The sequence below is a fragment of the Thunnus maccoyii genome, chromosome 3 (genome assembly GCF_910596095.1).
Source record: "Thunnus maccoyii chromosome 3, fThuMac1.1, whole genome shotgun sequence".
In the NCBI taxonomy this organism is placed as follows: domain Eukaryota; kingdom Metazoa; phylum Chordata; class Actinopteri; order Scombriformes; family Scombridae; genus Thunnus; species Thunnus maccoyii.
Genome location: NC_056535.1, coordinates 15,059,630 through 15,078,426, shown reverse-complemented (window position 1 = coordinate 15,078,426; position 18,797 = coordinate 15,059,630). Strand labels below are relative to the sequence as shown.

At 38.7% G+C, this 18,797-nt stretch overlaps 1 protein-coding gene across 1 annotated transcript; it reads right to left on the bottom strand.

Annotated features, from left to right (window-relative positions):
* Nucleotides 1–1,341: 1,341 nt before the first annotated feature.
* LOC121894556 (SPRY domain-containing protein 3-like) lies at nucleotides 1,342–18,743 on the bottom strand. Its single transcript, XM_042407224.1, has 11 exons — nucleotides 18,649–18,743; nucleotides 16,738–16,884; nucleotides 16,486–16,561; nucleotides 12,339–12,463; nucleotides 10,391–10,523; nucleotides 10,070–10,258; nucleotides 6,623–6,772; nucleotides 4,558–4,615; nucleotides 3,598–3,717; nucleotides 3,386–3,507; nucleotides 1,342–3,289 (listed from the first exon to the last, which is right to left on the bottom strand). Exons 2-11 carry the CDS (start codon nucleotides 16,863–16,865, stop codon nucleotides 3,155–3,157), a joined length of 1,236 nt encoding a protein of 411 aa, XP_042263158.1. The 5' UTR covers nucleotides 16,866–16,884; nucleotides 18,649–18,743; the 3' UTR covers nucleotides 1,342–3,154.
* Nucleotides 18,744–18,797: the final 54 nt, after the last annotated feature.

Here is an 18,797-nt window from a genome sequence, read left to right as displayed (position 1 = left end):
CATCTTGTCATGCTACCAGTTAAGCCAAAGAGCCAATCGCTTACTTTAACTGGATGATAGATATTATCTCCTTAAGAGAAATTGGTTAAATAGATTTTTCCATATAGATATGACTTGCAGTGCTATTGATATTATGCTTACTGTTGAGCTACAAGTTAAATAATGTACATACTTGACTAAAGATTTCTAAGACACTAAAATAAAATGTCTCCAACATTGATAAACCCAAATGATGTTGTAATTCAAATACTTCTCAGCACATCATCTTAAGATGATCACCATTTTTGACATGCTAAGTAGAAGACCAATTAAAGAAGGGCTTAAACCTTTGACCCCAGTAACTACAACACATAACTACAGAGTTTGAGGAAAATATGTACATAAAATTGCTTGTGGATAAAAAGATTTGATCTACATTAAAAACAAAAATCTAAGATGTTCTCATTTGCATTTAAAGCCAACAGAGTGAAGAAACTGTAACAATAAACTTGAAGAAAAAAAACAGGCAGAAGCAGAGTTATTGAAGCAATAAAAAGGAAATACTCTTTTTTTAAATTTTTTTTTATTTTTGGCATGTTTATCTGATTTCTTTAAGTGAAAAAAGACAAGAGGAAGAGAGAAAAGTCCAGATGAAATGAAAACATACATGACAGGGATCAGGAGAGACTGAAACATACCCTGATTGTTTTAAACTTGTTTCATGATTAATGAGATTAAAGTAGGGCTGAACGTGATAAGCGTGTAGCAGATGGACAACAGCAGCAGAAGACCATTCTTAGTTCATGTAAACTAATGATTCACAAACAATGTGATCACCAAAACTGAACAATGATAGGAAAGGGGGGAAAAAGAAAAAGAAAAGCCACAGCCTGTTATGCCCATGACAGGGCCAAAACATAAACAATGGCATAAACATAAACACACTCGGTTACAGTACAGGCTGATGTGAAGATGTGTGGAGTTTTCTCAGCACACAGTTAGCAGCAGTTTGAGTATCATATGAACACCAGAGTCTTTAAACATTGTTGGCCAGATGTAGCCTTCATGGCCACAGTTAATCATTTTTAAAATTAATTTCAGCAGGATCTAGAGTCTGCTGCCTTCACGACAACAAGGATCCAATAAGGTGTCTTTACTTATTTCCGGTGACCTACACGGCCTCCAGACATGCAACAATGTGAATGTGGTTCCACAAATATGAGTCACTACGATTCAACATCCAGATGGAAATTTTCCACCACCTACACGGATCCTTCTACCAGGCGTGTTATCTAATAAAGGGCCCAGACTGGACTAATTCATGCAGGCACTTTGGTCTTTAGGTAAAATGTTTAGAAACAGTCATGTTTTGTTTTTTTATTTTTTACACAACTAAAGTTCAAATAATCAATATTCTACCATAAAGCCCTCTTACTACATCCATAAAGCTCTTATGATATCTGTTTATGGCAGATTGCTTTTTTTTTTGTTGTTGAAGAAAATAAAAAGTAACATTAAAATACAGTATTGCAGGTACAATTTAAAAATTGCAGTTGTCGCCAGCGATACATAGCCTATTGTCATATTTTTATGAACAACTCACAGCTTATAGAAATCTGCAGAGAAACCTGTTATAGTGTAGTATGAACTGATACCAGAAGCAGTGTCTTTATCCCTAAAATCGTGGTGTGTTTAAAATTTGTGTCACAAAAAGGAAAACAACCCTTTACTATTTAACTATAACGGGGGATTGTCAGAGTCCTCTACTTTCACTGTCTTCTATTTCAAAGAGAAATATGTCTTAGAAAAACAATCACCAACCAACCAACCAACCAACCAACCAACCTACCAAACAAACAAACAAACACACAAACAAAAGAATTACAAGTAAAGAACAGTTTGTGGCAAACAATGACTGACTTCAACTAACGTTAGAAAAAACAAGGTAATTAATTTTGATTTTCAAATATACCTGAGAGCAGCAAATCTTAGTTATGGCTTCATTTTCAACATTCATATCTTTAACAAAATATTCAAATGTTGAACTAGTAAGAAATTTACTACTACGCCATGTTTAGTCATTCTTTTTTTTTTTTTTTGGCCTGAAAGGGTTTAAGGATCAGGAGAATTGCTCTTCACGGTTTTTCCCTTTTTGAGACATTTTGTATCCATTTCATCCAGAATACCTCATGATCCACAGAAAATACATTCAATACCAAGACCTCCAATCTGTCTTTTTCCTGTAAAGCTCAGTTTATCAAAAGGCTCAAAAGACCTTTTTTTTTTCAGCCATGTTTATGCTGAACATTTTGGAGTGATTATAACCTGTACCTGCACATCTTTTTAATTACAGTCCAACAATTATTCAGGTTAATACCTGATAAAGAAGGACAACACCCGCTGCACGATCTTCAAACGAACATCAATTTGGAATTTTGCTTCTGAAACTGCTTACACCTTCAGAACAGTTAAAGGTCATAGTGATGGTTTGGATTTAATTTCAACTAATTGTTATTACATTTAATTATCCCATAATTCCTAATGCTCACTGCTTGCACGGTTGCCACAAAACAAGCTGTAATGACTCCATGGAATGACTCCGTGTCAGAACAAGCACCCACGCTATCAGTCTCGCCACTGAGTGTCAGTAATACACCACCAACAGGAGGAAGTACAGCAGAGCACAGCAGACCTCTGTTAATGAGCACGGTGTGGCTGCAGGCTGTGAAAGTATCTGCTGACATATTACTGCTGATAATGTTCCGCTTATGAGGATAAATGGGGTCCGTTTGTTGGCTGGAACCTACATTCAATATTCTGTTGAGACCCTATTTTGGCATTTTACGTTCTTCTATTAACTTTGTGGTTAAATTGTCAAAAAAAAATAATAGTGTTTTACCCTTAAAGTTTTCTTATAAAACCATTTCATTATAAAGCACTTTTTTGAGGCACAGATAATATTAACATAAATTAATTTGATCATTATTTTAAAAACAAAAATTGTCAGCATGTTAAACCATTCTTACAGCATGAGGGAGCCACAGTAACCTCCTACGCCGGAGTGACTTTTCAAGTAACACGTTGGAGCCTGTTGATGTGGAGTTGTTATTTAAAGTTGTCGGTCTCCGAGCTCAATCATTCGTCCTAGCTCTCACTCTGATTTCCCCCCTCCTCCTCAGCCACTGAGGGGGTGCAGGTCCACTCTGACCTTCTCCCCGGTGCTCATCATACCGATTGTGGGGTAGAAGCCTCCTGCTGGTAAGACCACTTCCCTCCGGCCCACTACCTTTCCATTTCGGGTGAAGAACACCTGCTCAAACACAAGAGGACAGCAAAGAGATTGTATGAATGTTTGCACTGAAGGTTTAAGAGTTTCCATTCTTACATTTTTTACACAGCAACTCACCGTCACCTTCGTACCCTCCATATCTTCTCCCTCATCCTCCTCATCTTCATTGCTTGCATACAAGTCATTCTGAACCTCGCTGGGCTTGGGTAACACATCGAGGTCCCAGTCATCTACATCATCTGAAAGAACCCAGGAGGAGATAGAAAGACAATTAGGATGTACATGATAAGGCGCAATGCATCCTTTAGTTTTGAAAACACAATGTTCACCTCCACCATCGAGGCTGTAGTCACGTGGAAACATGATCCCACATCCCATAATATCTCCTTCAAAGCAGCGTGGTCCGAAGGCGTCCCCAACCCCACTGCCCTGGAACAGCTTCCCATCATCTATAAAGAACGACAGGGAAGCTGATTAGTGCTTTTTTTGTATCACAAAACATAATAATACGCATGACGACACCTGTAATACCATTTCAATAAATGTCATAAATCTTTTTTGTTTGCTTGAGCAGAGTAATCTATCCATCCATTTATTTTCTAAACCACTGATCCTGTTCAGCCCACACATAGAGACAGACAAACTCACTCCAACTGGCAATTTACAGTTTCCAGTTCACCTGAGCTGCATGATCTGGACTGTGGGAGGAAACCAGAGCAACCGGAGCAAACAGACAGCTTAAACATGTATCAACTATTATGTTGTAACTATAATACTGATATGTTTATTGGGAACTATTTTTAGCAATGCACTGTTCTGGCTGTTTCTAGCTGATGGAAGAGCAAAAGAAAGTTAATTATAGAATAATTCATTATTATTGCTATGACTATTCAGATTAATAAAAGAAATTCTGTTCTTTCTTACCAGAAATATGAATGCCAATTTGGTGCCACTCCCAATTAGAGCTGCAACTGATGATTATTATCATTATCGATTAATTAGTCTATTAATCATTTAGTCTATAAAATGTTAAAAAAATAGTGACACAATTTCTCAGAGGCCACTGTGATGTTTTCAGTTTTCTGGCTTTCTCTGACTAACAGTCTAATGTGTTAAGATAGTCAATTAACTGTCATATATGAAAAGGAAAAACAGCAAATCTTCACATTTAAGATTCATTTTCTGATGATTGAGTAGTTGTTGCAGCTCTACTCTCAATGTTTGAGACACAACATGTGTAGAGACAACTCAGTGACAAACCGTCATGCAGGTGATCTACCGACACTCACCTGCATGATAAGCTATGGACCCTCTGCTCCACCCTGGATGTCTGTTTTTAGGATAGTCCTGTGAAACAAAAGAGAGACTCATTAGCACATCAGTTAGTCTAAACTATGTCTCCATTTCATTTGATTTCATTTATGGGACTTGTTTATCAAGTTGATAATTTTATTGTAATGTTTATGTATACATTTTATGCAGTGGAGGTTGACAGAATTAAGAAAAAAAAGTCACTCCAAACAACATTTCTTTCCCTTTCATAAATTTTTTTGTATTAAATTGTTAAAGTAGCAAAATGTTGCTTCATCCTTGTTAATTTTGTTTGACAATGATGTTTGACATCATGAGTGACAGGCTGAGATATTTAAAGCCAACATCACCACTTCAAGTATGATCTGATGGATGATCTCGAACATGAAACCTGTATTGCGACACAAAACAAAACCAGGAAGTGGTATAAGGCGTCTGCTAGATTTTCTGTAACAAAATGGATCAAATATTGACTTTCCAGTCAACGTGTTTAGTCTAATTCTAAGAGAAGTTGTGTCTGTGATCTGTAAGCAGATCACTGATGTGACAGCAGAGTGGTACGATGGCAAAAAGTAGGAAAAACCAGGCGCTGGAGGAAAAAAGCATGAGAAGATTAGAGTGAAGGGTTGTCTGTAATGACTGGTGCATAGATAACAAAAAAACGATAAGAAGAAACAAAAGAGATAAGGAATGCACAACAAACAACTGCACCTTCATCCAACGTAAGCAACAATTGAGCAACTTGACACTGTTAAGCATGTGTTACCCTGACAGAGAGAGAGAGAGCAAGAGAGAGCGAGAGAGAGAGAGAGCGAGAGAGAGAGAGACCTGTGTTTTGATTTTTGCAGTGAGAGGTAATGGTTCCCATCAGGAGATTGATGTGTCTTGCAGGAGATGACGGGGGTTGGAACTCAACCTCAGGAATGACCTTTTGATGGATTTATAATGCTTCACCAAAACCGCAGACACATAAGAGAAAAACAATTCCTGGAAAACAATCAGCAAAATCACAGAGCTCTATTCTCCGTGCCGTCTGACCCCAGGGCATGACATGCCCACACATAGGTACGGCAGAGGAGTCGGAGAGAGCCTGACGTCGATGGTGAGCGCAGCAATGATCCACCACCTCCCAAGCTGTGAGCACCATCGCAGCTGGCAAAACAGCAGCGTGATCAGGAAGACTGACGTTCGGCCAATTAACGGCGGAGAACTGAGAACAACGAGAGCAGCGATATCTGAGCCGCACTTCGTTTCATATCTGTTATTCAAATGACACAATGACTGCATCTTCAGCAATTATTACATAGATTTATTTATATTAAACAGGATGTGCGCACAGTTTGTGACGGTTTCACATGTGGCCAAAAGCAGCTGATTGCATCTCTGATGTGTAAACATTCAACAAGTCTTCTCTCAGACCCAACGTATTTCCAAAATATTGATAATCAGTTGCTGTCATCATTTGTGATTAAATACCTCCTAAATGAGCCAAACTAATTAGGATATTCACCTCAAATTGCTTAGCCCGAGGAACTACTTGCATACTTTTAATTCTTCTGTGTTTTCTTCTTCTTGTGTATGGTGACCAGGTGTATGTAAAGAGGAAGTAAAAAAAAAAAAGGCAACAACAAAAACTGCAAGAAACTGAAACAAATAGTACAATCAGATGTTCTGATCTTATCTACTGACTAACTGTCCCTTTACTTGACTGCAGTATTCAATTTAACATGGTAGATTAACATGTAAATGGAACAACCTGCTTTCTACGGAAAACCAGATGTGGGGGTAAAATGAGACAATATTTATTCTGTTGTTAGCTTTTCCTCTTTCGGTCATCCATCACTCAGACTGGAAACAGTGAGAGCAGTGGTGTGTATGAGAAAGAGGGATGACGACGTGCAAGTAGGGGAGGGGGGGGGGGAGGGGGGGGGGGGGGGGGGGGGGGGGGGGGGGGGGGGGGGGAGTTTCCGTTACCGACAGATAACCACAGTACAGTAACACGACATGCCACATGACATGCGACTAAAATGAGCAGGCTCTTACCCTGCGTGCCAGCCCCAGGGCAATGTAACACTTTTCTCCAGCATCCGTGATCTCCAGCTCATAGTAGTGGAAGCGTGTGTTGAGAGGCCGACGGGCCTGAGCCAAGCCCACATCCACAATGCTCTTCCCTTTCCCCACGTACTCCAGCAGCTGATGAAGTAACACCAACACATACAGGTTAAGACTGTAAACAGGAACTGTATTAATATCCCCAAACATTTGCAAGTATGAGAACAATGCAGAACTTATACCAAAACACTCATTTAAGACAGGCTGAACCATGTGGAGTCTGAGATTAGTTTTGCAATTTTCTGTTATGGTTACTATCTTTTATATTTATTTTATACTTTAAAAAATGTGGATTGATTGAGTCACTTTAAGGGGTGAAACCAATAAAACATAAAGGTTAATTCTGCCACTCAGTGTGCGCTTATATTAATGATTAAAGGGTTCAACCACCTAATTTTAAGTACTTTTAAAGCTGCACTAATCAATCTTTTTTTTATATGTAACAAGGTATCAAAACACTTGAGTCGTGTGAAAGCTCATAGTGACGAACCCACAGATAATTATCACCCAACTCTGCAGCACCCTGCAGCTATGCAGAGCCTTTTAGTGTCTTTTACTCATTGTTTTGATTTTCCGGCCCGTAAACTCTAATCAACCTCGTTTCCAGGTGCAGCAGGCAGCTGCTTTCATTGAAAAAGCTCTGATGAAGCTGATGTACGCCCCCTGTCTAGCTTCAAGCTGCAGACAGAAAAAAATTAGCGACTACCTGGTGAACATAATGGAGCATTTAGCTAACAGCTAACAGATATTTTTCTTAAGAGTTGGTACAGAGCAAAACAAAGTTGTGGTAAAAAACACAACTCCAAATGAATGCTAATGTTGCTCTGTGTCTGCTGGACATAATAATTGCTTGCTAAAAGTGCTGCTACTGTGTTCGCATTTTCTAGACATGATCAATGATGTGTTTTAAGCGAGAATATGTGACTTTTGAATAAAGAAATAGCACCATTTAAGTCTTAGAAATGAAAAGTATTTTGCTGCTGCAGAATTGCTTGATCTGGGTGTGACTGGTAGCTTTTGGTGGCAATGATGACTCACTTGGGCTACTAGGGCTACGCGGCTAATATTACTTAAGTACTTAACTGACTCTTCTCTACTTGTGTTACTGTTATACTACATATTAACACACAACATTATCCTGTAATTGTCACTTGTGAGCAGAAAAAGTTACAGAAGGTCACTTTAAGCAGCCTGTCCCATATAGAGAGCCCAAGTCGTGCCCCATTTCCAAGGTACCTTCTGTTCCACTAACCCCCAACCCCATTATGTGCTACTTCTATTGTTTTTTTTCTGAATTGCTCAAACAGTGCTGGGGTTAAGCATTAAAATTTACTTGCTGGATTTACCATTCTGTGCAAATTCTTTCAAATCTATGAATTTTTTAAATCTAAATTTTCATTTAACCTATTCACCTTTTAGGTGTGTCAGCTGGACAGCGCACACCCAGAGGAAGAGTTCACTCAAATGATCATAATGACTCAAAACCCCCTGTGTTCAACCTAAAACTATGCACTTTGTTTCACTGGTAAAGCATGTCTAATGTTGCACTGGCATGGCTTCTGCTTTCTTCTCAGGTCGGGACAAGACAAGAGTCGAACAAAATAGGAGACCATGTTTTATTCACACGTTAGCTTATTAGGGATGTTAGAAGAAGAGATGAAAAAATAGGTTGCAATGTCAGGCAGTTCTTTCTTTCCTGGAAAAATGGGGTAGCATTTAGACTCATCATCCACCTTACTGTTTGTAAACTGGCAGCAATGCTGGGGCAACAGGGAAAACATAACTGTTTACTACATGCAGCAGAGGAAATCAACACCAAAGCTGAATCCTTTTCTAGAGAAGAGATTCCCAAACATCATCAGAGCTACAGATGAACACATTTGACTATAACATGACCATCTGCTGCTCTGCCCAGTTTGCACAGTTCAATTCACTTTTCCTTTGATAACTGTAAGCAGGTTGCACGTGTCTGTTTGCATTTTGAAAAACAAGCCAATACTGTTGAAAATACAACTACTGTCCCTTCAGAAACAATAGTATGATGATGCTGGTTTACTTTTAAATCACACATGCATAACCTGCACGTGAACAAGTGCACACGTGTACACCTACTTTTAATAAATAAAATATTGAGTATTTATATACTGATTCATTTTCTCCTCCTCTGTCTTCTCTGACAGTATCGGTGCGTAAGCACAACCTCAAGAGGTAAACAGACACTCCGGTTTTTGTAACTGTGGCTGACCTCATCTGGATGAAAGCTGATAGTGAATCACTCACTGATCCGTAAACAGCTGGCTGTGCGAGTTTCAGTTTATTTGTAGGCAATATTGGATTTTGTGTGTCTTAATAACATGAGTGTTAAAGACACCTGCATGTCCTTTGTTCCATAAATATCTGACCTCACATGACACAACTGTCAGCAAAATTAAACACAAACAACACTTAGTGTTATTGTTTTGGACACATTTTTTACTATATATATGACTATAAATATACTATAAATGTGGCTCAAGTAGATTAATACACCCAGAAACCAAGCTGCCTGCCAAGTTGCAACTTGGTTTATGGATTACAACATTGTAATCCATAATTTTTAATACCACACTAAAACTTCAATATCAAAAGAAATTTCATGTAAGTCTTTTATCCCTCAAAACCCTCCTGATCCCAGAGTAAAGAACCACTTCTTGCATGTTTTATGAAAACGTGCACATGTGTAATTGATGACTAGCAGGGGGTGCAGACTGTGGTTTGTAGGCCCTGTATTCATACAGGACAGAGCCACATCTGTAGAAAGGGTTATTGAATGTGCGGGTGGCATGCAGGTTCCTGTCTGAGGGCTATTCAGCTGTGATCCCCTCCCTTTCAATTCAAGTTTTGTGCGTATCAACGCCTGAGTCAGACACAAACACTGCAGCTGTGCCATCTCAGGGAGGGGAGGAGACGGAAAACAGACAAAGATTTAAGATCCAATGCTGATGTAAATGATTATTTTTTTAAGGTGCAATGAGGACTCCTGGAAATAATGAGCAGAACATGAATGAAGTATGAGTGATGGAGTAGCAAACAAGTGGTGTATCGCTGTTGAAATGTGGTAAAAGAGTCAAACTTCAGACTTAGGGCAGCCAACCTAGAATAAAGCTTTATAAAGCTTTCTAAAGTATTCCAGACCAGTAATCGGGTGTGTGTGTGTGGTCTCTGCCTCTGATTTTACCTCCCACTGATCTAACATATTATTACACAGCATGAACCTTAATCAATGTGTCACGTTACCTTTAATGTCTCTGACTGGCTGACCTGCTCACAGTAGAACTGGAAGTCCATTTTTTTAATTTAATGTTATGTTTTCGTCTCTCTCTCTGCTTTAGGACTTACCGTGCCAGTCACCTTAACATCGTGGAGTCGGGCCCAGTCCTCTTCATGGCTATCCACTATCATCTGTCCATCATCCTCCTCCATCCCCCATTCAGCGTGCAGGTCCAGCAGCACTTCCTCCCCCAAAGAGTGCATTCCCACAGCAGGGTAGAGAGCATCAGGAGATGCTGGGATTTCCACACTGCCAACCTGCGCACACATTCAGATACAGTATTCTTCAGGGTAAAGAAGCTGGAAACTATGAACTGAACAAAAACAAGACAATTCACAGGTTGAATTAATTATGTCTGAAGATTGATATGATAGTAAGGGACCACTTACTTCTTTACCATTCTTGGTAAAAAACACTGTTAACTGTCCATCATCAGAGTCCAGGGATATCCCACATCCGATTCTGTCACCTCTGCAGCATTTTGGACCAAACTGCTGTCCTACAGTGTTGCCATTATACAGCCTACACAAATACAAGTAGGAGAAGTTCAACAGCTGAACCTGAAGATATTTTGGATCTCTCAGATGTCGCTACAGCAGGTGATATAATCATTTTCAGATTTGGCTGTCAGAAAATATTTACACTAACAGAAAGAGAAAAATGGTACAGAATCAGAGCTCATTTGATTTTAGTCCCTCTGAGTAATAAAACATAAAATAACGAGTCATCACCAGTGTTAATTAACTTATAATACCAAGTGTTTTGACAGCAAACTGTATTGTATTTAAATCAGATTTCATCATTTTATAATATTCATAGTAATCACTGATAAATTCCCTGATAAAAAAAGCCCTAACATTACTCAGTGTTTGGTAAATATTACTTGCATAACTCCATTTTAACTTGCCAATTTCCCTGTGATAGAGCCAGCAATGCTTGTGCGACCTTAAGTGTTACAGTGGTGTGCAGAACTCTAAACTAAACTTGTACAAAAAACACTAATGTTGAAGAAGATGTTGCACAGTCAATCACCACAGTATCATTGCAGCTACTCTAAAGAGTCTGACAGTAATGTGTAGCTACGCTAACCTTCATCCAGTTCCTAAAATGTCAGTATTGTACTCTCACACTCACTGACAAAGCTCTTTCTAAAAGTAGTAACAGTTACCGCAAATCGAACATTAAAGTGGAAACAGACAATATTTCAACTCCCCTCCCCCGCCCCCCCCTGTGTTTGTAAGTGCTATTATTGTTTTCTCCGCTGTTGCAAACACAACCGCATCGCTTTCTGTTGTCCTCAGAGCATAGCTCTATGAAGAAATGACCATTTTAGAAATAAGAGAAAACAAAGAAGCATGTTCACTGAAATGGGAAATTGAAATGGTCACAATTTTATTGAATTTTTGAATTTGGGAAGAGGCAAAAGCTATTGTAATGATGTGTATTGCATAGTAATAAACAAGCACAAACAAGTATCTACAGCAGGCGTTGGCGTCAGGGTGGAGGAGGGAGTAATGTAAGAAGAAAACATTAGGAGAAGAAGTGGGAGCTTGTTCATTAATTTAGTCTGTAATGGAGACATGAAAGCAGATAGAAATTCTTTAGCATGTGTTGAGAAAAGTGAACTGGGTTAGTAGCATGTTTATGTTTTTACAAAATGAAAAACAACAGAGACAGTGATGACATATTTTCTGTCCGTTGATTTTCATATGAACAAGTAGAACAACCTGACTGGATACTGAGCCAGTATTCTTTGGCTGCAGGTCTGCTAGCTTAGCTAACTGATTTCTAGATGACTTTCTTCCCGTTGACTACCGTAGTTAACGGGAAAAGCGCTATCTCCTTCCTCTTTTGGTTGTGCAATGGTTGACACACTTCCTTTGTAGTGTAAATAGTGCTCTTATTTTCCAAGCAGATCATACCTGGTGACAGACAGAACTGCATAGTGAAAGCGACGCTTACAGGGAACCAATCTATATGCTGATGGTGTCTCTATTCTAGAGCCATTATACTGTTCAATCGACATTTACTTCATAATGATAAGTTAAAGTAAAAAAAGTAGTCTATGTCCACTTTAAATATGCAAGTGTGCTCAACAGGGACCTTCACAAATTCATCTTGAGTGAACTCTTCATAAACAGAAAAAACTGCTGTGTTCTCAGTTCCTCAGTCTGTAACATGAGTAAAGACTGAAGTACATGAGCAAAAGTGTTCTGTGAGTTTGTGCAAGATGTATAACATTACATTGTATCAGAAGTGTATTATTCTGCTCCATCTCAATGTCATGTATCATTTAAGAACATGTTCAGTCTGAAGAAAATCATCATTGTCACATACTTGCCATCATCAGCATGAAAGGCCACAGAATGTGGGAGCCAGCCCGGCTGATGGTCCAACTTGTACAACTGAGGCACCAAACCAACAGCAATCATCCCCCTCACTCCAGTATCGATGATGGTCACCTGCAAGGACCAAAAGCCAGATTAACACCAAGACACAGGACAGGAATGATCATTTTTGTCTTTTTTATAGACTCTTTGGGATGTATTAAGTAGTGTGCATTGTTTTATCTAGAAGGGTCTCCCTTCATTCTTTAAACAATTATATTTTAACAATTACATTTCACAGACTTAAGCATCAAAACAGTCAGTGGCTTTAGATATTTTAGATATCAATTTCCTCTAAATATGTGTTTTATTCTTAACATCTTTGGATGCCAACCTAGACTTCAAAAGATGCTGTTTTAATAATGAAACCAATAAGTCTTGAACTTCTCATTGAACATCTTGTGTGGGACGCTGTTGTATTATGAGACAGCACAAGCAGAACAAAGTTCGTTGAGTCAGAGGAAGAGAAGTATGAGAGGGGTACAGTGTGGGAGAAGGACACAGATAAATATCTTTTTATCTGAAATTATTCTACTTTCTTGTGGTGCATGTAGCTAGACCAGGGTAGTTCGGCCACTAAGATAAATGAAAGAATATACAGTATTGTGTGTTTTGCTGACTAATAAACAGGTTCTAAGCCAGCAAAGTAATCATGTTTACACAGCTGCAACTACTTTATATTTCAATGAACAAGACTAAGAGTCTACAGCCAAGCTAGCGGCCGTGTGAAACTGTATTTGAACACAGCAGTACTTTGAGCTAAATGTTGACATGAGCATGCTAACATGCGAACATGACATGACAATGATAACATGCTGATGTGTAGCAGGTATAATGTTTATTGTGTTAACTGTTCCAGTTTAGCATATTAGCATGCTAATATCTGCTTATTAACACTGAACAAAAAGTACAGCTGAGGCTGATAGGAATGTCATTAGTTTTGCAAGTATTTGTAGTTTTAAACCAAAGTATTGGATGAATTAAAATTATGTTGCTGGATTCATCCTCTGCAGACCATGAACATCTGTACAAAATATCATATCAATCCATCCAATAGTTGTCAGATATTTCAGTCTGGACCAAAGCAGTGGATCAACTTACATCCCTAGAGCCACTGCTAGCAAGGCTTAAACCACTGACAGTCATTTTATAGAACGAAAATCATACACGGTAACATAAAAGTTTCAAAATGGCCTCTTGACCGCTGCAGGTTTATATGGCAGAAAAGCTCATTGTTTCCGCTCTCTTAGACTCCACACCAGATTATAACATGCCATTACATTTTGCTTTTGGGTTGGCACTGTTTCTCTTTTCACTTCATGGAATTTCCAAACCAACCTGAAACCACATAGTATCTCTTTGCACAACACCACATGATGGTGAAACCCCTGAAGTAAAGAGCACCATTGTTATCTTAACTGAATAGTGACCATATGACATCATCCCTCGGGAGCCCTACACATAGTGCAATCTGAGTGCTGCTGGCAAATTCAGGGCAAAGACATGAGGAAACTTTAAGTTCTTTCCCATGACCTCAACACTGGTCTCCTGAGGCTGAGAAAAAGTATGTCTCTTTTTTTCTGTGTCAAGAGTGAAACATGTAGGTGACCCCTAAAATCTAACGTCAGATCTACAATCAGAATCCACTTAACTAGCATTGATTAGCCCATACCCCTGTTTACGCAAATGGCTTCCTGTCTCCTCCTACGTGACTCCCACGAAGTGAGTCACAAGGATGAAACACACAGAAGTTTAAAGGTTAAGAGGGTTAGTTACTGTATCACTACACGTCAGACCGAGGCAGGATGTGTGTATTAGGCAAGTTTAAACATGGTTTACTCTGAGAAACAGTCACTGTCCTGGGATGTTTACAGCATCTAGATTACCAAGAACGGTGAAGGAAACAAACCAGCACAGGATTTGTAATAAGCTGTGACTTGTTTGGCTCTGTGAACCCAATCAGTCAAGGTTGAGTTAAGAAAGCCCCTGCATTAGAAAAAGCCTGTAAACCCATCAAGGGAAAAGTACCCACTGAAACTGAAGCAGCAGCTGTAAATGCAGCATTTCTTCGTTTTTTGTAATACTATATTAACCCCATCCTGACTGCCTCACTGGCTGCTGTTTGAGGAAGGGTCTCAATCTGGTGTCGACAGCAGTCTGGTATATTTTAGCTCTTAGCAGCAACTAAGAATTGTTGCTGGCCTGCACAGTTATCACATCTCTTAAAATAGCTTTCGTATGGAGTAAATCAAAGTTTATAGCAGGAATGTTCTGCACAGAAACTGGAAGAAATGTGTGTGTTCCCAGTGACTAAATTTCCAGTGGCTATTTACTCTGATGCAAAAATACAGTATACTGGTGTCTCTGTTCACTAATCAAAAGGCTTTACAATTTAAAAAAAACCCCAGATGTGATCAAAAGTCATCAACATACTGTATATTTTCTTTACCCTTACTGAACCTGTTAAACTGACTGAATAGTCTCAACAAAGCTATGCAAGAAAAGATGTATTAATTTGTTTGGAAAACCTGCTCAGCATGCAGAGGTGAATCTATTTAAATCTCAAACATGATAGTTGCTATTTTTGTTGCCGAGATTTGATTTACTGCTGACACTAACTCTGACTTTGGTGTTAATGATTTTGGCATTCATGACTTGAAGAATCAGCATTAGCTTCAGCAATTACTGTATGCCAAAACTCAGCACACAATGTAAAAAGCACTGCCAAGTAATTTGGCATATCTGTTTCCAAGCGGAGAGATCTTTGCTCCTCAAATGAGTTCTGTTCCCAGAAGGTGTCATGATTTCTTTTTCATTATGACTAAAAAAAGGTGAAGGCAGGCAGTCAGACATGATGGCCTGCCAAGACTCCTCTCATCAACAAAGGAGCCCTGTATCATGCTGTAATGTTAACACTATACACTCATCTTGGTAGTGTATTGTTTTGACACTTAGTACAAGAAATGAATGTACTTTCTAAGTTTACTTTACTCACAGGAAATGACACAAGATACGCGCCAAAGGACACCGATTGCATAACTTTCTTACCAAATACTGACACTTTATTTTAGTTTTCTATATCTGGGCCGTCTAGTTGTCCAAAACTGTGTTATTTACAGCTCTGAGCAGTTCCTCCATTTCTGTTGTGCACTGCATTGTGGGACAATGAGTGTCCTTTAATACCACACAAAATAAGTGATTTGTATGCATGTTAGTGTTCTTGATTATATTACAAGTTGTCAAACTTCCAACGTGAACACATTTTACAGTCAAACCCCTGTTAAAATGAGTATATAGTGTGGAAATGGGGGCAGGTTTTCGCATTACCGTCATTTGTCAGAAAGAACTACACTGTAAACCCCAGTACATACATATATTTACACATAGTATGTATGTAAAGCTTAACCCCTCTTGATTAATCCCCAGGACTTTTCGCTTTTGTCTTAATTTAGTCTGAAGTGGACTATGTTAAAACAATGCTGAGCAACTGGGTTGTTTTATCACACACACACACACACACACATCACATTTTTCAATTAAAGCTTATATTTAATAAGAGGTCATAATTAAGATAATTGAGAATTGTTAACTTGTTTGACTGTGCAGGGCTGCAACTGACAAAATATCAAATTTACTATAATGTAAAAGCAGTAAATTCTCCATCAACTTTTTGGCATTTTTGCATGAAAAATGATAGTTGCCAAAAGTTGCCAATTAATTAAAAGATAGTTGCCAATTAATTTTCTGTCAATCGATTAATGGACTAATTGTTGCAGCTCTAGACTTGTGTTGATAATGCTTGGGTATGTACTGAAGAATATTACACTGGCAGTTAATGAACCATGAGTGAATAAATCCAGCTGCTGCCACCTTTGGTACATAAGAATCCCGGCTGGTCAAATGAGCACAGTTTGGGTTTTAGTCCTAATTTCAACAGATGTGTAGGCTTAGTTCAAAGAAAAAGGAGAAATGTTCATGTCAAATCAGGACAGTAAATAACCTGTGTAGCTGTAACCTTTTCTTGACCAAGTGTTGTTTATTTGCTGTCATGTATGAAATGAACAGTCATGAATTGAGAGGAAACCATCAACTCTTACTTCAAAATAGCGATTTCTTTTTGACAACGGCCTGGCTGCCACAAAACAACCAACTTCATCTGAATTGCCGTGATACCTACAAAGATACAAAAAAACAAAAGATATTACTAAGGACTCGATATTATATAAATTCTATGAAATATAATGAGGCCAAAAGCAAGTGAAAAAATGATTCAGCAAAGTTACAGCCGTAGCATAAAATTATGAATAAAACATTATGAATCTCACGGTGGCACTTCTCATCACTGTTACCTGAGTATGTCTCCATCTCTCAGCATCCGTTTCAGCCGCTCCCGGTATCGCACTGCTCGCACTTCACGAATTTCTCGTATTCGCCTTCTCCAGTTCAGAAAGCGATAATGAAGGTTGATGTCGTCCATGTCGGAAAATCATTACAATCTAGGACAGGGGGGAAACAAATCAAACAGCTTTAATACTGTTCTGGAGGATGTCATCATAAAAACTAGATCTACTATAAACACTAAAATCTAAGACCTGCCTAAAAAAGCTTTGAGAATCTGAGACAAAATGACCAATTTTAAAACATTAATATTACTTTTTTGGTAAGTATAGTACATATATTTTTTTATCTATTTGTGTGTAATGTGTGCTTTGACTGGAAATTTTTTACAGTCATCCAAATGTTTCTTCATGCAGCATCATTTAAAGCTCAGGGAAACTCAGTAATTAAACCCTGGTGCTTTTTTGCACCACCGATGTGATAACAGTCATAGGGTAAAAAAAATATTTTTTTTGTAATCTTCAGTGATGCTTCCATCCGTGACGCAGACTATGAGCAAAGCAATAATGATGAACAACAGATGAGCAATTAGTTACAACGGCACGAGACCTCCTTAAAAGACAGCAAAAATATTTGACCACAACAAGATTACCACTGTTGCCTGACAACAAGAAGGACCTGGGTTTGATCCTCAGGCCAAACCCTTCCTGTGAAGAGTTTGTGTGTTTTTCCATTCACGTTTCATCCCACATTCCAGAGACAAGCAAAGGCCTGGACGGGGACTCTACACTGCCAACAGGCATGACTGTGAGTCCGCTGTTTATGTCAGTCCTGTGATGGTCAGGTGTCTCCCTTGTGTGTTTTCCACCCAATGTGAACTGGGACTGACACAAGCATAAACATCTGTTATATAGGCGACACCCAGGCACAGTGGTGCCTTTCTGGTCTGGTCTTTCTTTTCCTTAAATACTGCCGACCTAAATGCCAACATTTGAATTCAATACCTCACTAATGTCGGCCAGCGACTGATGATTATTTTCATTGTGAATCATTTTGTGTAGTGTCTAGTGAAAAATGCAACTTCCAAACACTCAAGATGATGTCACTAAATTGCTTGTTTTCCCCAAACAACACTTTAAAGCCTAAAAACATTCAGTTTACTATAAACTAAGCCAAAGAAAAACTGCAAATCCACAAAACTTAGAAGCTGGAACTAGAGGATGTTTGGCATGTTTTGCTGGTACATAAGTTTAACAATGAATCAGTTATGAAAATAGTTGCCACTATTGTTTTGACGACTGACTGATCATTAGTGCACTACATGAGTAATCTTTGACACTTTTTTTCTGTCAGGTTATGTCATCAGAGCCAGGATGACTCAGGTGAACGCAGTTTTAGGTTTTGTTGATCATTCATATTCATATCTCGGAACAAAAGTATCTGACTGTGTGCATTTTTAATTTTATTGGATTAGTGGAGGTTCATTTACATTCTCGAGGTGAGGGGGAATATACTTTTGTCACAAAAAGCCTGAAAAATGTATCTGTTTTCCTCAAAACATGAACAGTGTAAGGAAATTATGGACTGATGACAAAAACCGAGTAACCAGCCCAAATACGACTGATTAAAATAGGTGACAATCAGACTAGTACTATAAGTTAATGAGGTAAACAAATATGTGAGGTGTCACTTTATGTTATTGTTTGATGCGTGTTAATTCCTTCAGTTTAGCAATTTACGAGCCTTCCGCAAACGCAGCATCAAATTTCCCAAACTACAGGCAGGACTCGGTTGGCCGGCTAGCTGCCTTCAGCGTTACAACATTATCGCGCTGTATGTCTAAAAAAATACTGTAAACACATATATACCTCATGTTATCATCAAGCTACTCAAAGCCCCTTTGTTTTACGTTGATTCCTTACTGTTTAATAACTTGTAACGCGTCGTCCTGCTGGTTTTCTTCCAATTTTAAGGAGGTGAAGTCTGTCACTTTGTGTCCAACCTGCTCTGCCGGAAGTCCCGCCCCTTCAACCAATCACAACAGAGGATAAATAAAGTGTGACGTCTTTAA

What these genes read in the sequence shown, in the direction of transcription:
- LOC121894556 (XM_042407224.1), bottom strand. Translation starts at nt 16,865, where the DNA reads ATGGACGACATCAACCTTCATTATCGCTTTCTGAACTGGAGAAGGCGA. An exon ending in AAAGAAATCGCTATTTTGAA is followed by an intron (nt 12,464 to 16,485) that starts GTAAGAGTTGAT and finishes TGGTCCTTGCAG; the next exon opens with GTGACCATCATCGATACTGG. An exon ending in TTTCATGCTGATGATGGCAA is followed by an intron (nt 10,524 to 12,338) that starts GTATGTGACAAT and finishes GTATTTGTGTAG; the next exon opens with GCTGTATAATGGCAACACTG.